At 36.3% G+C, this 17848-nt stretch overlaps 1 protein-coding gene across 2 annotated transcripts in view; it reads right to left on the reverse strand.

Annotated features, from left to right (window-relative positions):
* The window catches only part of Erbb4 (erb-b2 receptor tyrosine kinase 4), a 1049748-nt gene that overhangs the window by 29075 nt on the left and 1002825 nt on the right, over positions 1–17848 (reverse strand). For both annotated transcript variants that reach the window (XM_041631763.1, XM_041631764.1), the window contains exons 23-25: positions 13872–14018; positions 11403–11500; positions 9846–10016 (exon numbers count right to left, since the gene is read on the reverse strand). In XM_041631763.1, coding sequence (XP_041487697.1) covers positions 9846–10016; positions 11403–11500; positions 13872–14018 — 416 coding nt within the window. The remainder of the gene's footprint in view (positions 1–9845; positions 10017–11402; positions 11501–13871; positions 14019–17848) is intronic.

The following is a 17848-nucleotide window of genomic DNA, read 5'->3' on the forward strand; positions in this document are numbered from 1 at the left end:
CACCAGGTGCTCTTGAGGTGACCCTTTCTATCTTATACGCAGTTCAGATAACACATGTGCTGTCATGGGACCTAATGGTGGTTGGGTTTTTGAAGAGCTAAACTCTCAACACAGTAACCATGTCATCTAGTTGATTAGGAGTTTCAGTTATTGGACAATGGAGATTCTTTTAAAACAATAAAATGCCCTGAATAACAACCTTTACAACACTAACCAACATCAGTATCACTCACTTAGGTGACTGTGACAAAATGAGTAACTATGCTTTTTCAATTACATTGCCCCTTGTGGTATGGGGAAGGGAGAAGGTATTTTTCAAAACATTACTCTGCGAAAATAAAAATTTATCTGTGTTCATAAAAATTATATCAACTATTTTTAAAATCCGAAGAAACTTATTACTCTGTACTAACTTTTAAATAACTGTATTTGGATAATAGTTAGACTATTACTCATTACTTACTGGTGATGATAACTTGATTTCCCTTCTCTTTTTACCAAAAAAGAATGAGAATTAAAAGCACTAACTAGAGACAAGTCAGTCTTGGGTTCAAATCTCATTATTTACCACAGAAGCTGGCAGCCTTTATATTTTGTTTTCTACTTTGGCCAATAAGAGAAGAGTATCACTTTCTATTTCTGTTGTGAAGGTAGAGGGTAATTTATGTTTAGCTCAGAGTAGAGTTGAGAATAGAAGTAAGTGATCAATAAATAGTAGCTATATTTAGGTTAGCACTGGGAAATTTTGATGCTTCTGCTAAACTTGTAAAGATCATTTTGTTGTCAAGTATGTCATTACTGAGTTCAAATGTAGACATCATTTGCCATGCTTTTGTGCTTCGATTTTGGCTCTATCAATTCCATTTGATCTTCCTAAACCATTAACTCTTGATTACAGGGAGTCTCTCAGAAGCATAAACAGAGGAGGCACACAGCAGCAGGGGCTCTGGCTTCTCATTGCACTCCCAGCAGGGCCTTTTAAACCAGTTGATACTAAATCTCATTAGACTGCCAGTAAAATCAAGACTTCCATGGCTTTAACCTGCAAAAGCAAACTGACAGAATCAACAAAAAACTGAAGACTAGTTTAAGATCCAAGAGATTGGAGAAAAGGTTCTGCACTGCACCCTTCTCTTTGAAGCAAGGACACTAGTGTGTGAATCTTAGCTCTTTGCAGTGTTTGCTTTCACATATATAAAAATGAAAAAGTTGTTTATGTTTCTTAGAGATCTGACCAATCATGAACAAAGACAATTGCTGTTGCGTGTTTCTCATAATATGGTGGTGTAATTACTGTCCTTAGAGGTATAAGAGCACCAAGGACTTTCAACACTGCCACCATTTCTGTTCAGAAGATTTTTAAGTAAACTAACTTTCTAGAAACAAACATACTTGAAGACGAAGAGAGGGTGAGGACACAGAAAGAGAGAGGAAAGGAAAGGTTATGTTAAGGTAATGTTAAAAGAGCCTGCTGTTTCTGTGAAATGAGAGTATTGCTATGTAAGTGAGAATATGGAATTTTATAAATAAGAGCTAATGTATTTTAGCTTATTCTTAAAATATTTTTGGTATTTACTATCAGAATCTTTTCTTCTTCAAGTTTGTGAATGAGACATCTTAGTTCTAAATATTTTAAATCAGACTGATCAAGAATTCTTGATATCTCCATAGTTCTCCCAAATTTGAAAAAAAAACAAATGTAATTTTATATTACATTTTTTTTAAAAGAGAAAAATCTATCTTGTATAGGAGAGATAGCATTTCTAAAAACAAATCATCCAAACTTCCAAATGAAGACAGAAAAATTTCCAGTGAATGAACACTCTGAGAGACATGTGCTAAAACAATGCTTACAGTTCTGAGCAGTTCTGTGAGAGATGTAAAATGGAGAAAGGTGAATTGCAGTGACAAGTCAACTGGAATGAAGAAGGCGTTGCCTAGGATAAATGTTCAATGATTATTAAATTGATAACAAAAGAAAGATTTCTCCATTGAAGAAAAGAATAAAAGGTGTTCTATAAAAACAAGGGAAAAGGAAGAGGAAGAGAAGGGCAAGAAAGAAAAGAAAGAAAGAAGAAAAGAGAAATAAATTTGTGTCAACAAATAATAAGGGACTGAGGAAAATCATTAAAACTATTGCTTTGGTACAATGTAAAGGGTCATATTAAATTTTTTAAAGACAAGGCTAAAGTAGTACAGAGACATAAAAAACTGTCTTTGACTGTAGGTGTAGTTCAGTAGTAAAGAACATGCCTAAGGTGTTTGATGTCCTGGGTTTGATCCCTAGTTCTAGATGGAAGGAAGGATGAAAGGAAAAAAGGGAGGGAGAAAGGAAGGAAGGAATAAAAGAAGGAAGGAAGGTAGGAAGGAAGGATGGAAAGAAAGAAAGGAAGGAAGGAAGGAAGGAAGGAAGGAAGGAAGAAAGAAAGAAAGAAAGATCACACCTTCTTGAAATACTCTAAAAACACAAATGCTAGACGTATCCTTAGGGAGAGAACACAGTTGGTCCTGTGAAGTGATGGAATCTCAACCAGGGCTGTGACAAAAGAAACAAGAAAGGAAATTCTAAAGTGATTTGCAGAGAGGCTGAAAAGGATTTTGCATTTAATTGGAGCATTTAGAGAGCACGAAGAAGCCTTAAGACCAAGATTTAACATTGGCAAGAAAACAAGAAAAATGGAAGGCAGTGTATTTCCTCCTCTGAGAATACAGTTTTCAAACCTGTACAATAGACAAATATTTTAAAACTAAGTTGATAAAAATAACTAGTATGCATATGCCTTATGTTGGGCTTTGTTTGGTTTGGTTCATTTCCCTACTGACCCTGTTCTGAGCCTGAGACACTTCTTTCACAAAAATATGGCTAAAATGACTTTCTTCACCCTCTTATCTTGATTCAGACTGTTTTACCTTTTTGCTAAAATGTCTGATGTTTCTCTAATATTACAGTGTCCTCAACTAGACAGAGACCCTCTGAAGACAGAACATCCTCTCCCAATCCTATTCTCACTGCCCAACAAAGTGCCTATTCTATAAAACATATTCAAATGTATTAATTTATTTATTCAGATATAAATATATTGATTTGTTTACTCTAAATATACTGAGCAATTTAGAAGTATTAGCTGTGTCTAAAGACTACTAGGGACAAAAAGATAACTAGCAGTATGGAATTTAATAAAAAAGAGCTACTACTTCAGGCTTAATTGATAAAAACCGAAGAACTCAAGCATCTTGTCAAGGATAAACTGCAGGAAACCTTGATAGACCTAGGACAAAATGTAAAACCAATACCCAGAGACTACAGTCATTTATCATCAAGAAGTAGCTGTTGGTAGAATTAATATTGATCCATGGCAAATTGCAACAAGAGTAACCTTGCGATATCATTTAGCCCCTTTTCCCTGTATCACCTGTGAGATATCCTTCCTTCCCTTTTGTTCACAGGATCTTCTCTTCTATATCCAGTCACTTTAGGAAAATGGGTTAACTCAAAATGTTTTGGGTCATTTTCCAGTTAAGGATTCCTAAGGATAAAATACATGTATATATCTGGAAGATAATTTCTCATAATGCCAATGAAGTAATTTTAATATGAGAAGATTATACATAATCCAACTGAGCATTCTTATGACAAAAGAAAATGACACAAGCTTGGTTAAATGGCATGCCTTGGTTTGGTTCTAGAGTGTCACATCTGATTTCCAATTTATTTTAATTAATTAATTTGTTTTATTATTTTGAATTATGTAGAGGTGCATATGTGTGCAAACAGACATGCATGTGTGTGTGTATGTTCTGATTTGTTAATGTGGACATGAGTACATGTTCCTGAAGAAGCCAGAAACATCAAATCCTTTGAAGGTGTGTTAGGGTCCATGGGAAGCATGTGGCAACTAGTGTTCAGATGTCAACCCACTAGAGGCATGATTATCTGATCAAGGATTAATCCTGTCCAGAGAAGGTCTGCAGGACCATAGACTCTGAAAGCTGTTGTTCACTTTTGCTGAAGCAGCTTATTGTTTCCACAACATCTGCATTGTAGTGTGTAATCTCATGTAATGTGAATATGTCTTCTCATGATTACATCTCAGTCTTATGGGCACATGTATCTGTAAATGGTAAGGAGAATGACTTTTCATTTAGCTATGTAGTTTTGATATATAGAAAATATACTTGGACTTGCAGGATTTATTTGTCTCAGAAGGACTGTGGACATTTAAAAGCCTGCCTTGTTCTTTTGCTTACTGGATGGCTTTCCCCACCCCATGAGACCTCCAATGAGGAATATTAATCACGTAGCCAGAAACCTTGGATTCCAACAGTCACATCTGCATTCAGTTCCCTGAGATACATCAGGAGCCACCTCCCTGCAACTATCTTTCATTTGGCAGGACATGCAGTTAGGAAAGGAGTCTTTCATATAGATTATATTTGAGACCTTTAAAGACAATGGGACATCCAAGCTCAGAGAATTGACTTTGTTTTAAGTGTGAATATATAGTGGAAACTTTACAGAATGGGAGAGAACAGAACAGCCAGAGAAGAATAAAGAACTGATGCAGAAAAGGATGTAGAGGAGAGTTTATTTCACCCTCGGGTCCTTTAAAGTCCCTCACTTGCTTCATCTGAACCCCGAGGGGACACTGAGACTGGCATTAGAGGTTTCGACAGACTAGAATTACAGAAGGTTGGGAGACTCTTGTTGTAGGTGACAGAAACTGAATTTGAGTTCTTTTAACTACTGAGCCATCTCTCTGGCCCACATTTTAGTTTCATTTAATCATCTTATCATTGAAAGTAAGAAAGAAAAAGCCCAGCCAGTAGGAGGGAGTAAGTAACTCCATCCTTTAGTAATCTGATTTATGAGTGTAGAGAACCATGGTTTGCCGCTCATGATCTTCTGTTTACATATTAGAGTAGATGCTCTGGGCATACTATTTTGATAAAAATATTTAAGATTATTAAACAATTGTGTCTAATAATAATAGCATCACTAAAAATAGAATATTTTAGTGTTTCTAAAATTTATCTCTATCAGCATTCTGAACTTATCAGCACTGATATCCAGTTAATTTAGTCATTGTCTTATGGTTTTAGTTTGTCCAAATACAAATGGATTTTAAAATTGACACTTCATTTTGTCTATGTATACCTGTATGGGTCACAGTGTATTGTGGGGGTTAAAGTGCAAGTTGCAAGAATTGGTTCTCTCCTTCTACCATTGATGAGGCTTCAGAGATCTAACTCAGATATTCTGGTCTGATGGCAAGTTCCTTACCCTGCTGAAACATCTTGTTGGTCCACTCGTGAAATTTAAAACAATCTAACACACTCCAGAAGAAGATGGCTTTGATAATTTGTTTGATGTTAGGAAACATACACAGAATCTAAGGGTAAACACATCAACACTCTTGTCATGAGAAGCAAACTGAAGAAGAAATGTTGTAGGGAGGGGGCCCTTTTGTTCTGACCCGGCTGCCCGGCTAGCTTACACCCGAAATAATCAAACAGAAATGGTATTCATTTAAACACTGCCTGGCCCATTATCTCTAGCCTCCTATTGACTAACTTTCACTTCTTGATTTAACCCGTTTCTACTAATCTATGTTTACCATAAGGTCGTGGCTTACCGGGAAAGATTTAGCATGTCTGACCTGGTGTCTCCATGGCAGCTCTCCCTCTCTGACTCTGCTTTCTTCCTCTTAGAATTCAGTTCTGTCTTCTCTACCTACATAAGTTCTGCCCTATCAGGCCAAGCAGTTTCTTTATTGATTAACCAATGAAAACAATACATAAACAGAAGGACATCCTATACCAAAGAAAATTTATTTATAGTGTAATCTTAGCACCCAGGATCTATCTTTGGAAGTCCCCTCCCCTGAGTCCACCAAACCTTGACCCCTCCCCAAGAAAGCTCAAGATCACTACCGCAGGCTATTTTTAAACTGCCTCCCAGAGAATAAACACGTGATCTTTCCTCTTCCTCTCTGTTGGTTCTGTCGGCTTTCAGTCCCCCACCCCCATCCCTACCCCCTCAAGCCAACCCTAGAGTACAGACATCCAATTAAACCTGGATGTTTTTTAATTTGGTATGATTTGGTCTGATTGGGATTCTTTGCATAAGTGGAGAGGCTCATTTTTAGGAATTATTTCTAACATTTTGGAGGTCCCGTGGAAAGGGGGGGCTGTTTTTTCCATGGGCTCAAGACTACATGTTGGAAAACAGCCCTTATGGCACGTGCTCTCCGCCAGGCTAAAATCAGCTTCCAGGCTAGACCAGCTTCGTCTCTGTGAGTCTCCCCTTTTTTTGGCTTTATGCTAGTAGGGTTAGGGTACCCATTTGTGTATGTTTTTGTACATTTTTGGACTTTCTGTTGAAGTCACAATTGCGCCATGAAACTCTAATCCAAGCCGTTAAGCCTGGCTTAGCTGAGGTGAGGTGAAAATTTTACCATTTTTACCATTCAATTTTCACAACCCCTTTGTGCCTCAAGAGTTGTCCCAGTGAAAGCTATATGACAGACTTGAGCCCCACAATTGGGCATAGACTTTTTTTAAGGCCAGGTCACGTGACAACACTCTCCCAGTTTTTACCGTGCCTTCTCACCCGGTTTTCACTAAAATCCTCCTGTTAACTCTCATACATATGGTTTGAGCAATGGCATGTCTCTGATAGGGCCCATCCAGAGTCATCCATGTTGCCCAATTCCTGTTTACTCTGTCTATGTATAATAATGGTTCATTACATCTTATTTCAGACTACAAAATCGTGAATCTCATATTTTAAACTGATATGTACCTTTAAGTCTCTTAAGCCATTCTTTACCATTGTCAGTTCTGCCACTAACCTTATATTATAAGCAGTTTTTTTTTTTTCCTTCTTTCTGCCTTTTTACAAATGTAAATCTTACCTGGAGCATTTTTTAAAAAAGAATATTACTTTTAAAATGGGTTCTTGCAACTCAAAGCCAGATCCATTATCGCCCCTGGGTTGCCTCCTACAAAATCTTTATAAATTTGGATTGTACAATACAATCTGTCCTAAATGACTAATTTCTCTACACATTAAGATTTGGCCTCATCAACCTTGACAATGGGAGAAAATGGCCACCAGAGGGAACTCTTGAGTTTTCCATCCTCTGGGACCTAGAAAATTTTTTGCCTCTGTGGGGATAAATGGACAGAACTCTCAAATGTCTATGGTTTCTGGGCACTGTGCTTTTGTCCCTCCCTCAGAAGCCAGAGTCCTGCATGACTGGTTCTGGTTGCCAGGGTCACAGAGCCTCCAAATTCCCAACCATCTGGGAATTGGGACCCAGAATGCTCTAAAGTGACCTGCAGCCAGAGACACTGCCAGCTAATCCCTCCAACCCTTACTACCCAACCCTCTCTGGAACAACATTCTCCAAATTCTTTTCCTTACCCACCCCCACCGACACCCTCCCCTGCCAAACCAGAAGTTCAAGGTCAATCAACTTTTCACCTTCCTCCCTTCCCCTCCCTCAGGCCTCAACCTACTTCTCCTGCAAGAGGCCCTTCTAACAGCCCCTGCTCTTGCTCTTCCAGACCCCATAAGACCTAGTTTAAAGAAATGTAAACGGATGAGTTGCGTTTCATGGGGAAAATACTAGAGAAATTTATTGACAAGTCCCAGACACTGATGTTGATGCCAAGACCAATGAGAATATCACGGAAATAAACTTGTATCTTTAAATACAAGGCACATTGTAGGAGAGACAAAAGGCCTATCTATGAGCTCAGATCTGCTAGCTAGGCATTGGACACCATCCTAATGACCTCACTTTGTGGTGACTGAATTCTTGTTTGTGAGACTTGATAAAAACAAAATAACATCATTGGATTGTTATTAAAATATATATGTTGAATGGGAAGAGCTAGGTACTATTTCATTATTGCTGTCAGTCTGAAATAAAGTTACTTCCATTGTAGAGAATGACAGGGAGTTTGGAATTTCTCTTAAGCTTGTGGCCAAGATAGATAGGACATATTGTTCTACCAGAGTGACAGTGTTTTGAGATGGAGATTCGAAGGGGGAAAGTTATTACCTAATATACAACCAAGAATCATGTTTCTATCTTATAAGTGGAACATACAGAGTGCAGACTTAAAATCAGTGTCTCTCCACACCCACTAATGACCAGGAAATAATAAACTGTAGCACTTGCCAAGCTCCATGCTGGTTCTATGATGCTGTGGCCCCTCTATTAACCCAGAGACATTAAAAAATTAATAAAAGCATGTACTTCTAATTAACTCACAAGCCAAACCACCGTGCAACTGGTCTAAGGAACCTACTCTCACACGAGGCACGTTCCAGACTCCAGACATTTCAATCAACTATATGGTTAGGATGGCCATTTTGAAGCATTTCTGCTTCAATTAAGGTTTTACAATTTTGTGATCAATTTTTTTAATTTATACATTTATGTATTTATGGCTCTTGTTGCTTTAATAACCAGAAAGTTGGATTCACTTATTCACTATAAAAAGAAGAAAACTATGAGGGAGCTGAAGGTAGAAAAAAGAAATAAGGTTGTAGCTTGTTAATGTCATAGTCCTTTTAACAATATCCTGTCCTTCCTTGTCACCCAATTTTACCCTCTCGATTTCCTGTCTGAATTATATCCTATAGTCACACTTACATAACTTTAATACATTCATGTATACACTGTAGGCCAGGATCCACATGTAAAATAAAACATGCTTGTTTTTCTTATTTTTTTTTCTTTTCGAGCTTGATTACTTACTTTAATATTGTAATTTTCAAGAGTATAATTTTCCTGAAGATTTAGTGATTTTATTTTGCTTTACAGCTGAGTAATATTCCATTATCTGTTGATGAGCATCTAGGTTGGTTTCATTTCCTTGCTATCAGGATGCCTTGGATATTTTCTGAAATCATAAGTTATGTAGAAATCCCTGGAATCTCTAATGTGTGGTAATGTCTCACATACAGAGGCATTCATATTTTGAGTGGATATAAAGTCATTTTTTTAAATTAAAAATATTTGAATAAGATTTATTTTATTTAAAATGAATGTATGCTTGCACATAAATGCAGCTGCCTTCAGAGACCAGAAGAGGGCCTGGATCCCCAAGAGCAGGAATTTTCACCAGCCTAATTCTGGGATCTGAACTCTTTGCAAAAAATCAGTACATTCTCATAAGAGCCATCTCTCCTGTCCTCACAGGGGAATCTTTAAAAATAAACAGATGGGTTGACAGCCTTTACTAAAAAACTGGGATCCACCTACAGTGGATTTGATATATAAAATATAAGTTCTTCTCAGAAGCGTCTGCTAAAACCTGTCAATGTCTTTGTAAAGATTTACTGGGCTTCTAAATCTGATCCATTGTGGGTTAAAGGTCACACACGTCTCTGTGTTTGTATTTCACTTGTCAGAAAAGTGAATGTTTCTTCAATGAGTGAAAACGGTTGTACTAGTATTGATCAATATGGCATAATGTAATGTTTTCAACAAAGAACAGTAAATGCCAAATTGGTAAGAATTTTCTTTCTTGTGAGAAGTTTTATTAGTTTGGCTGTTAGCAATTAAAATTTGTTTAATTTAAGATGGATAAGATGGTTTCTTTTGAAATGGTGATATCTCAGAGCACATATTGTATTGTTCATGCTTAACTTCCAAAGTTAACTATATCTGCATTGAGCTTGGCATGTAATTTGTGGATACAGTGTGTTTTTAATATAAACTTTGCAATAGTTAACTGTTCGGTTATTTGGAAATTTTTATGCTCACAGTGTATACATACGCATTTATTTCTCAGAAATAACATGGTACTTGTATCTAGCTACTTCTTACCCTATTGGAGTCAATTCTTGCTCTGGATGTGTAGATGGGAGGAGGGATGTTGAAAGCCTGGGGTACCAAGTATTCCTCAGCATCCATCATGTCTTCCAAATCTTCTTCATCCAAGAGATTCTGGAAGAATTTGCTGTCATTTGGACTGGGAAGCTTCATACGGTCATCACCCTGAAAGATTGCCCATTAGAAATATACAAATTATTATTCTTTCCTTCATAATATGTAGTTTCAATAGTAAGTTTATATAATAGAAAAATAATCAGCCAGCGAATCCCTGTGCTCATTATAAAGCATCTCTAGCTTAACTACAAACTAGAAAAACAAATGACATACTTTTGTTAGATATCAAAAGGTAAGGGATAGAATATAAGAAGAATGTAATTAATGCAGCAACAACAAGAATGAACTAGGGCTGGTGATGTGTGCATTTTAAGGGTGGTAAAATCCACTTTAGATCTGAGAGTAACATCTCACTGCTGAGGAGGTGTATGGGCTAAGAAAAGTAGGAAGCAACTGACACCAGCTTCTATTTAATATGGCTGCACGGATGCTATGAAGTCAGGACACAGACACCCATGGTTTGTCTTATGGTATAATTAACATCATTGCCAAAGTAATAGCATTCAAAAATCACAGTACACTGACACAGAGAATATATGACTTTGGAAGAGAAACAAAACGCCTGCTATACTTTGTTCAACTTGTCGTTTCTTAGATATTTTTAGATTTTCCAAATGTTTGTAATATTAAGGTAAACAATTTCAGTTTGTGAAAGACATTTTGTGGGGAAAGTGACCGAAAGTTACTATCTTCTAAATTCTGGCTTTTGTCTTCATGTTACTTGAAGGTAAAGGTTTTTTTCGGTGAAGAAAGATGATTGAGAATATTTAAAGTACAGCTGTGTTGTCTTTAATTGAACATAATGACAAATAAATTATTACATTAATTAAGTGATCTAGTCTATTTGATTCCTAGTGTTGAATGGAAATTTTCTCTTGGTGTGTTCTTTAACTTAAATAATCACCAATTCATTTGAATTGAGTTATTGCTTGAATACTGTACACCCCCAATAAAACAGTCAACATTTGCTTCTAAAATTAGCATACAAAGTAAATGGTTTGTTATTTCCTTGTCATGGCATTTACATTTATTCTTGGCTTTGTTTATCATCACCTTGCACTCCTCTCGCCTGGTTGTTAATGTCCTTCCTTTTCCAGGCAGTCTTTCTACTTCTATATCATATTATTCTATTACTTACTTGTCCCCAATTATCTTTTCCTTAAGACCTCTTTTTCCTTTCTCTTGCTTCTTTTCTAGTTTTGTGAGCTATACCATATCACACATACATACACACACACACACACACACACACACACATATACACACACACACACACACAGGTAGGATATGCATATGAGAGAGAACATGTAGTATTTGTATTTTTGAGCCTGCTTTGCCCCAGTTAATAGAACCATATTAGATCCACCAATTCCTAGGTTGTTTCACATAGACATTTGATTATTGAATGTTTCCAGCAAAGTCAAAATGACTAACCTGAATAACTAGGTATCTTTGAGGGTCTCTAGCCATCCTTGAAAACTCAGCAGCCAGTTCCTTGAATTTAGGCCTGCTGTCGGCATCAATCATCCAACCTGCCAATTAATGCAGAGGAAAGTATTAGTGTATCCATGCTTGGAGAATGTGATGTTGAAATTTTAGGAAATGCAAACAAAATGCCAAAGGTATTGTGTTAATAATAATCTGCAAAATCAGTGAGAGAAGCAAAACAATCATCTAAGACTAATTTAGTAAATTGTCATTCATTTTGGACTGCAATATTCTATCAAAATTAAGGAAAATTTTTAAAAATTTAGTCTAATTTTAATTATGTGTCTGTGGCCTAGGCATGTATACATGAGTGCAAGAACTCATGGACATCAGGAAAGGGTACTAGTCAGCCTGGCATGTGCACATGCATGCAGATGCTCATGGACATCAGGAAAGGGCATTGGTCAACCTGAGCTGAAGTTACAGGCAGTAGTGAGTTGCTTGATATAGGTTCTGAGATCCAAACGTGGGTCATGTACAAGAGCAACACAAGCTTTTAACTGCTGAACCTTCTCTATGAGACCCCTAATTTTTGTTTTGTTGATCCTTTACAAACTTAATCTTTGTCCTTGAAAATAGATCTCAAGGACATAGAAAATAGATCTAACTATAGAACATATTAGGACCTCAGATTCAGTTGTTCTTGTTTTGGAGTGTGGCGATAATGTTTTTAAAACATTCTTTGGTGATTATAGACAAGATAATTGAGATAGAACGTGAAGTTTTATATCAAGAATGCATGGTGGAAAATATTTGATTGTCATTATATAGTCCTGTGGCACAAATGATTGAAAGGGGGAACTGAAAGAAACTGCTTTTTGCCAATTTGTTTTCAGCTAGAAGGAAAAACACAGAATGATTACTAATGTGTGTTCAGCAACACTTATTAGCTGATCTTAATGTTGGCTTTTCCAAATTAAAAATGCTAGTTTTCAAGGAAGTAGTATTCTTTATCAGGGAGTTTACATAAGCGGACCGTAACCGCCTATACTCTGTTTAGCTGAGGAGTTGACAAGAATAATAGCACCAAGCTTTCCTTGGTTGCTTTGCCAAATGATCCCTTTCTAAAGCATACAGCCTCCAGGGAAAAGGGGGAAACGAAAGGTAAAGCTCTCAATGTGCTTTGCCTAATAAGGCAAAATGTTTGCTTGTCTTTTCATCATCACATTGCGGTATTCAAATCACATATGATACTGGTTATGGTATCAAGTTCTCATATAAGATCTGAATGTTTTTTAGCTCTCTTCAGGATATCAAGTAAACAAGGCCTGACCTAATACAGCTAGGGATTTTTCTTTTTTGTTCTTTCTTTCTTTCTTTTTTCTTTTTTTTGTGCTATGTCTAAAGAGTTACCTTTTGTTCCTGTTCTGGAAATCCTTTGAGTATCATATTATGCATCCTTTGTATCACATCTCCTAAGCTCAAACACTCTACATCTTATGGGTATTCATTTCCAAAAATGCTTGTTAATGCCAAGATGCTAATGACAAAGCTACTGGAGCCAAGAAAGGTTAACTTCACAGTGAGATATTTGTTTCTCTCCAACTAAATATTGAGTAAATAGGTCTACGCTTAGAGAAAAGGGCATGCTGACCTGCACTGCAAGGATGAGTTTTTATTTCTTCCCTTCCTGTCAGAATGGATCACACATGGCATGAATATAAATATGAGAGGACCTGGGCCCAGAGTCTCTGAGTCTCTTATTAATAAAATGCTTATTCACCTTCACCACTCTGTGTCTTTCTTTAACCCTATGTAAATCAAAGCTGGAAAACCAAAGATTATGCGAGAGAAACGACCGTCTGTTAATCTCACTTAAATTAAGTCAGAAACCCCAGAGACTTATTTAATTCTATTAAAATGAAGGATCTAGGCTTCCAAACACATTTATAAAGCACATGTGTCTGGAGTATAAGAGTGGAAAGAGAAGGAAGAACACTTGACATAAACAAATGATGAAATTGAAAAGTAAGCATTATAATCTTTGCTTCAATGCAGATTCGTCTTTTCTGGTTCTCAACCTGCTCTGCTAATTTACTTTTGATTAAATCTATAGCTAATTAATTCAGTTTTAGACTATCACTAATGTTTAGATATGTTCCCATAAATATTAACACTAATATTATTACTAACTTTCTTATAAATAATGATCTGTCTTTATGAAAATCTTTGATGGGCATGGAAATTAAAAAAAATTAGAAGAGTAAGACATGCATAGTTTTTACTTTGTAGCTTGGAAGCATGATATTACTTCATTATAATAATCACAACAAACTTGTGTTTATATTCTACATCCACAAATATTCTTGCTTCTATGTTTTTCAAAGCAAAGAAACATTTTGCAGGTAAAACAATCTAAACTGTTATTTTACTAAGAATGATCATGCAGGTGGTCAAAGTATTTTCCAGTCTTACATTTGACCATGACCATGTAAACGTCAATTGTGCAGATGGGCGGTTGAGGCAAACGCTCTCCTTTTTCTAATAAATCCGGAATTTCTCGGGTTGGAATTCCATCATAAGGTTTTCCTCCAAAGGTCATCAGTTCCCATATTGTGACACCTAATTGGAAAGAAAATTCATATATAAGCAAATTACTGTTACAATTTTACTCTTTAAAAAGCAAACATTAGAAACCCAAAGAAAACTTTGTTTCACTCGCATTAACAATTCCAATGCTAAACCCTCTAGGGGCAATTCACAGTAAGAATTTTCTAACTATTGTCTTGGAATTGTTACCAAAAATTAAAACAAGCTCCCTGTTTGTACCTACAGGTAATGCTAATGCTTACTGAAAAAAAATGTTTCAAATACACAGCAATCCAGGATACAATCCCTTTACTGTATGCATGTATTCAGTACAAAATAACTATGATTTCAGGAAAAGCCTGGCATGGGTAAATTTCTAAATGAGTCTTTTGGTGAGAAAGCCGTCTAAGGCTGAACTGGCAGTTGCAGAATGTTGCAGGTGTCTGTTGTTACTGCTAAGCCTGTGCCTCACTTCTCTGGTAACACAAAGAAAACAAGTAGAATAAGAATTTAGTTAGCACATACAGGAGTCTTCATGAGGACCAATCCATATGGAAGACAGAATATCTAGGAATGGGTATCCATAGAAATGAGAAATGAAGGAATGAAGAAAAATGGACAGCTTACTTCTAATCTAATGATATGATATTTTTGAACCACTGGAGCACTGACAGAGAAATAAAATAAAAGGCAACACTAAAAACAAAAATAGAAAATGTAGAGCTCAACAAAAATCAGTAAAAAATAAAATAAATTTAAAAGAGAACAAAAACAGCCATATTGTAAAGATTACTTCTTTACTACAATAGGTAAATTCTCTATTGCTGAGTCTAACCCATAGGCCAGAATACCTTTAAAAGAGAAACAGCTATAAGCATGGTAGTGTTATAATACGAGTCTTGATTGAGCAAATAGAGATTGATTTTAGTTTAAAATCCGTTAATTGGGGTTATATGTTTTGAATATCTCTGTAATGATTATTTATTTAAGCTGGCATATGTCAGTCACCATTGCCTGAAAACTATATCCCTCTATATACATAGATACACACATATACATACACACACATATATATGAATATACATATATATATATACTTCAAACTGCCCTGCAGAATAGAATAATTAATACTAATTAATTCTGTTAATATTTTCATTCTATAATTTTTATAGTCACATACATGTACAACTGGAGACATACTTCAGCAGATCGACTTTTCCTAAATCCTTATTTTTTATATAGAGATCAAGTTGCTCAAGAAAGCCATTGTTTACACTTCAATGGAAAGCTATCAAAATGGTGATCACTCTTTTTCAGCAAATCAATCACGGTATTATATACGCACATTTATATACATACATACAAACATATATTTATTAGCACACAGGGCACATGCATGAAGGTAACATTTTATTGAGCCCATCCTTGCTGTTGCAAAGGACTGCACCGGTATTTTTAAATGTCTATCAGATCTTCCAAAATAAGCAAAATTTAAAAATCATTACATGGCAAAACAATAAAAATATTACAAAATATAATGTTAGTTACTACAAAAACCAAAGGCTAATTTGTCCAAATTCCTGCTTCTAATAATGTAATTAAATCTTTCTGGAGTGGTGGCACCGTGAATGTTAAAAGTGAATGACTTTAAGTAAATAGAGAAATTTCAGACAGACTATATGAGAAACATAAAAACTTACATTGCAATTCCATCACCTTTAAGATATATCACAATTGATGCATATTGTGCACATAAAAATTCAACGAGTGATAATTTTCATCAGAAGGATGTTATAAACACGGATATGAGCATTCTCTGCCACTTATGCCTCTTGCAATCAGCTACGGCATATCATAATAATCTCCAGATATCTGAGGAAAATATTCTGAGACTGTGGCTGTGACCCTAAATAGCACTATGCATCTATCTGTTGATGTGCATTCAACAGCCTGCGGAATCTTGAACTCAGTGTGAAAAAAAATTATGATAGCCAGATTCACAAGATTTTTCTCTGAAAGACAAATTGTAGTAATAAAGCATAACTTTTTGACATTTGTTTGTTTGGTTTGAGGTCGTGAGCAATTTGCTAGAGGCAGATTGTCACCTTTAAATTTAGTGAGACACAAGTACGAAAGGGGAAAAAAGGCAAGTGTACATATTAATATGTAGTAGAAAAAATGAAAAATTTATATGAGATATCAATCCTCACTACCACAGACTTATCTACATCTGTAATATTTATTATATATACACGAACATACATGATAACATGCATGATAATTGACAAACATATGAGTCTATTATAAACGTGATATACTTGCTTTTTATTGACTGTTTAAAGTTGTTTAATAACTAAGCTTATTTAAACATTTGTCTTAAACATAAAGGCATTTTCTATTCACAAATTAGATTATGTGTGACCTTCTTGGAAAATTTAACACCACTTATGACATAGATATGAGAACTTTGTGTTGAGATGTCTTCGGTTTCTCTCTCATATATATATATATATATATATATATATATATATATATATATATATTCTTCCTCCCTCTCCTCACCAGGTGTACCCAAGCTCAGCCCAATGTTTGGCCATATCCATTCCTAAGTAAGTGTTGCAAGTTCTTTAATGGGTAAATAAATTAAATATTTATTTATATGAAGTGATAAAAGCCATAAATGTAAAATCAATTATACTATGCTTTTAAATTTTATGATCACTTTTAAGTTAGTTTTTCCTTCAGTTATGAGATTATATATATTATATATAATAAATATTTATAGTAAATGTTTTTTTTTACATCCTTAATGCAGCATCACCTCTTTTCTTTCATTATCTTTCCACCATCCGACCTCCCCTTCAATCTATCCCTCCTTTGTCTTAGTTCAGAAAAGGTCCCATGGATATCAGCAAAGCATGACATATCAAGATGCTTTAAGACCAAGCACCTCCCCCTGTATTCAGGCTGAGCAAGACAATTCATCAGTAAGCATAGGTTTTCAAGAGGCAGCCAAAGCACAAGGGACAGTCCCTGCCACCATTGCCAGGAGTCTCACAAATAGACCAAGTTACTCAGCTGTGTGTGTGTGTGTGTGTGTGTGTGTGTGTGTGTGTGTGTGTGTGAGAGAGAGAGAGAGAGAGAGAGAGAGAGAGAGAGAGAGAGAGAGCCAAGGTCGGTCCCATGAAGGTTCCCTGATTGTTGGTTCACACTCTATGAGATCCCATGAGCCTTGGCAGTTTCTGTGGGTTTTCTGCGATGTCCCTGGCCCGTCTGCTTCCTATAATTCTTCCTCCCTCTCCTCAGCAGGCGTACCCAAGCTCAGCCCAATGTTTGGCCATGTATCTTTGAATCTGCCTCCATCAGTCACTGAATGAAAGATGTCTGATGACAACCGGAGTAGTCACCAATTCGACTACAGGGGATGGCTAGTTCAGGCTATGCATCAATTGCTGCCAGGAGTCTTAGCTGGGGTCATCCTTGTAGATTCCCGGGAGTTTCTTTTGCATCAGACGTCTACCCGATCTACAGACTGTAAAGACTACCTTTCCTATCATCTCTCTCAGCTCTCGCCTCTTTCGCCCATTCCCCAAGCCGAGCTCTCAGGTTCCCATGCTCATCAGCTCCCAGTCCACCAAGAGGACCTCCTTTATTTCTTCTTCCCATGGAGACCTATGTGTCCCCCCTTGAGCCCTTGTTACCTATTCTGGGTCTGTGAATTGCAACGTTGTATGATAATATGTTTTTATTCAAGCAACATAAGGGGAAGGGTGTTTATTTCACCTCACAGTTTAAGGCACCTTCCATTATGGTGGGAAAGTTGAGGCAGCAGGAGCTGGAAGCAGAGGAAGCTACACCACATC

The sequence above is a fragment of the Microtus oregoni genome, unplaced genomic scaffold (assembly GCF_018167655.1).
Source record: "Microtus oregoni isolate MIOR12 unplaced genomic scaffold, Mior012 000038F_ref0000394, whole genome shotgun sequence".
In the NCBI taxonomy this organism is placed as follows: Eukaryota; Metazoa; Chordata; class Mammalia; order Rodentia; family Cricetidae; genus Microtus; species Microtus oregoni.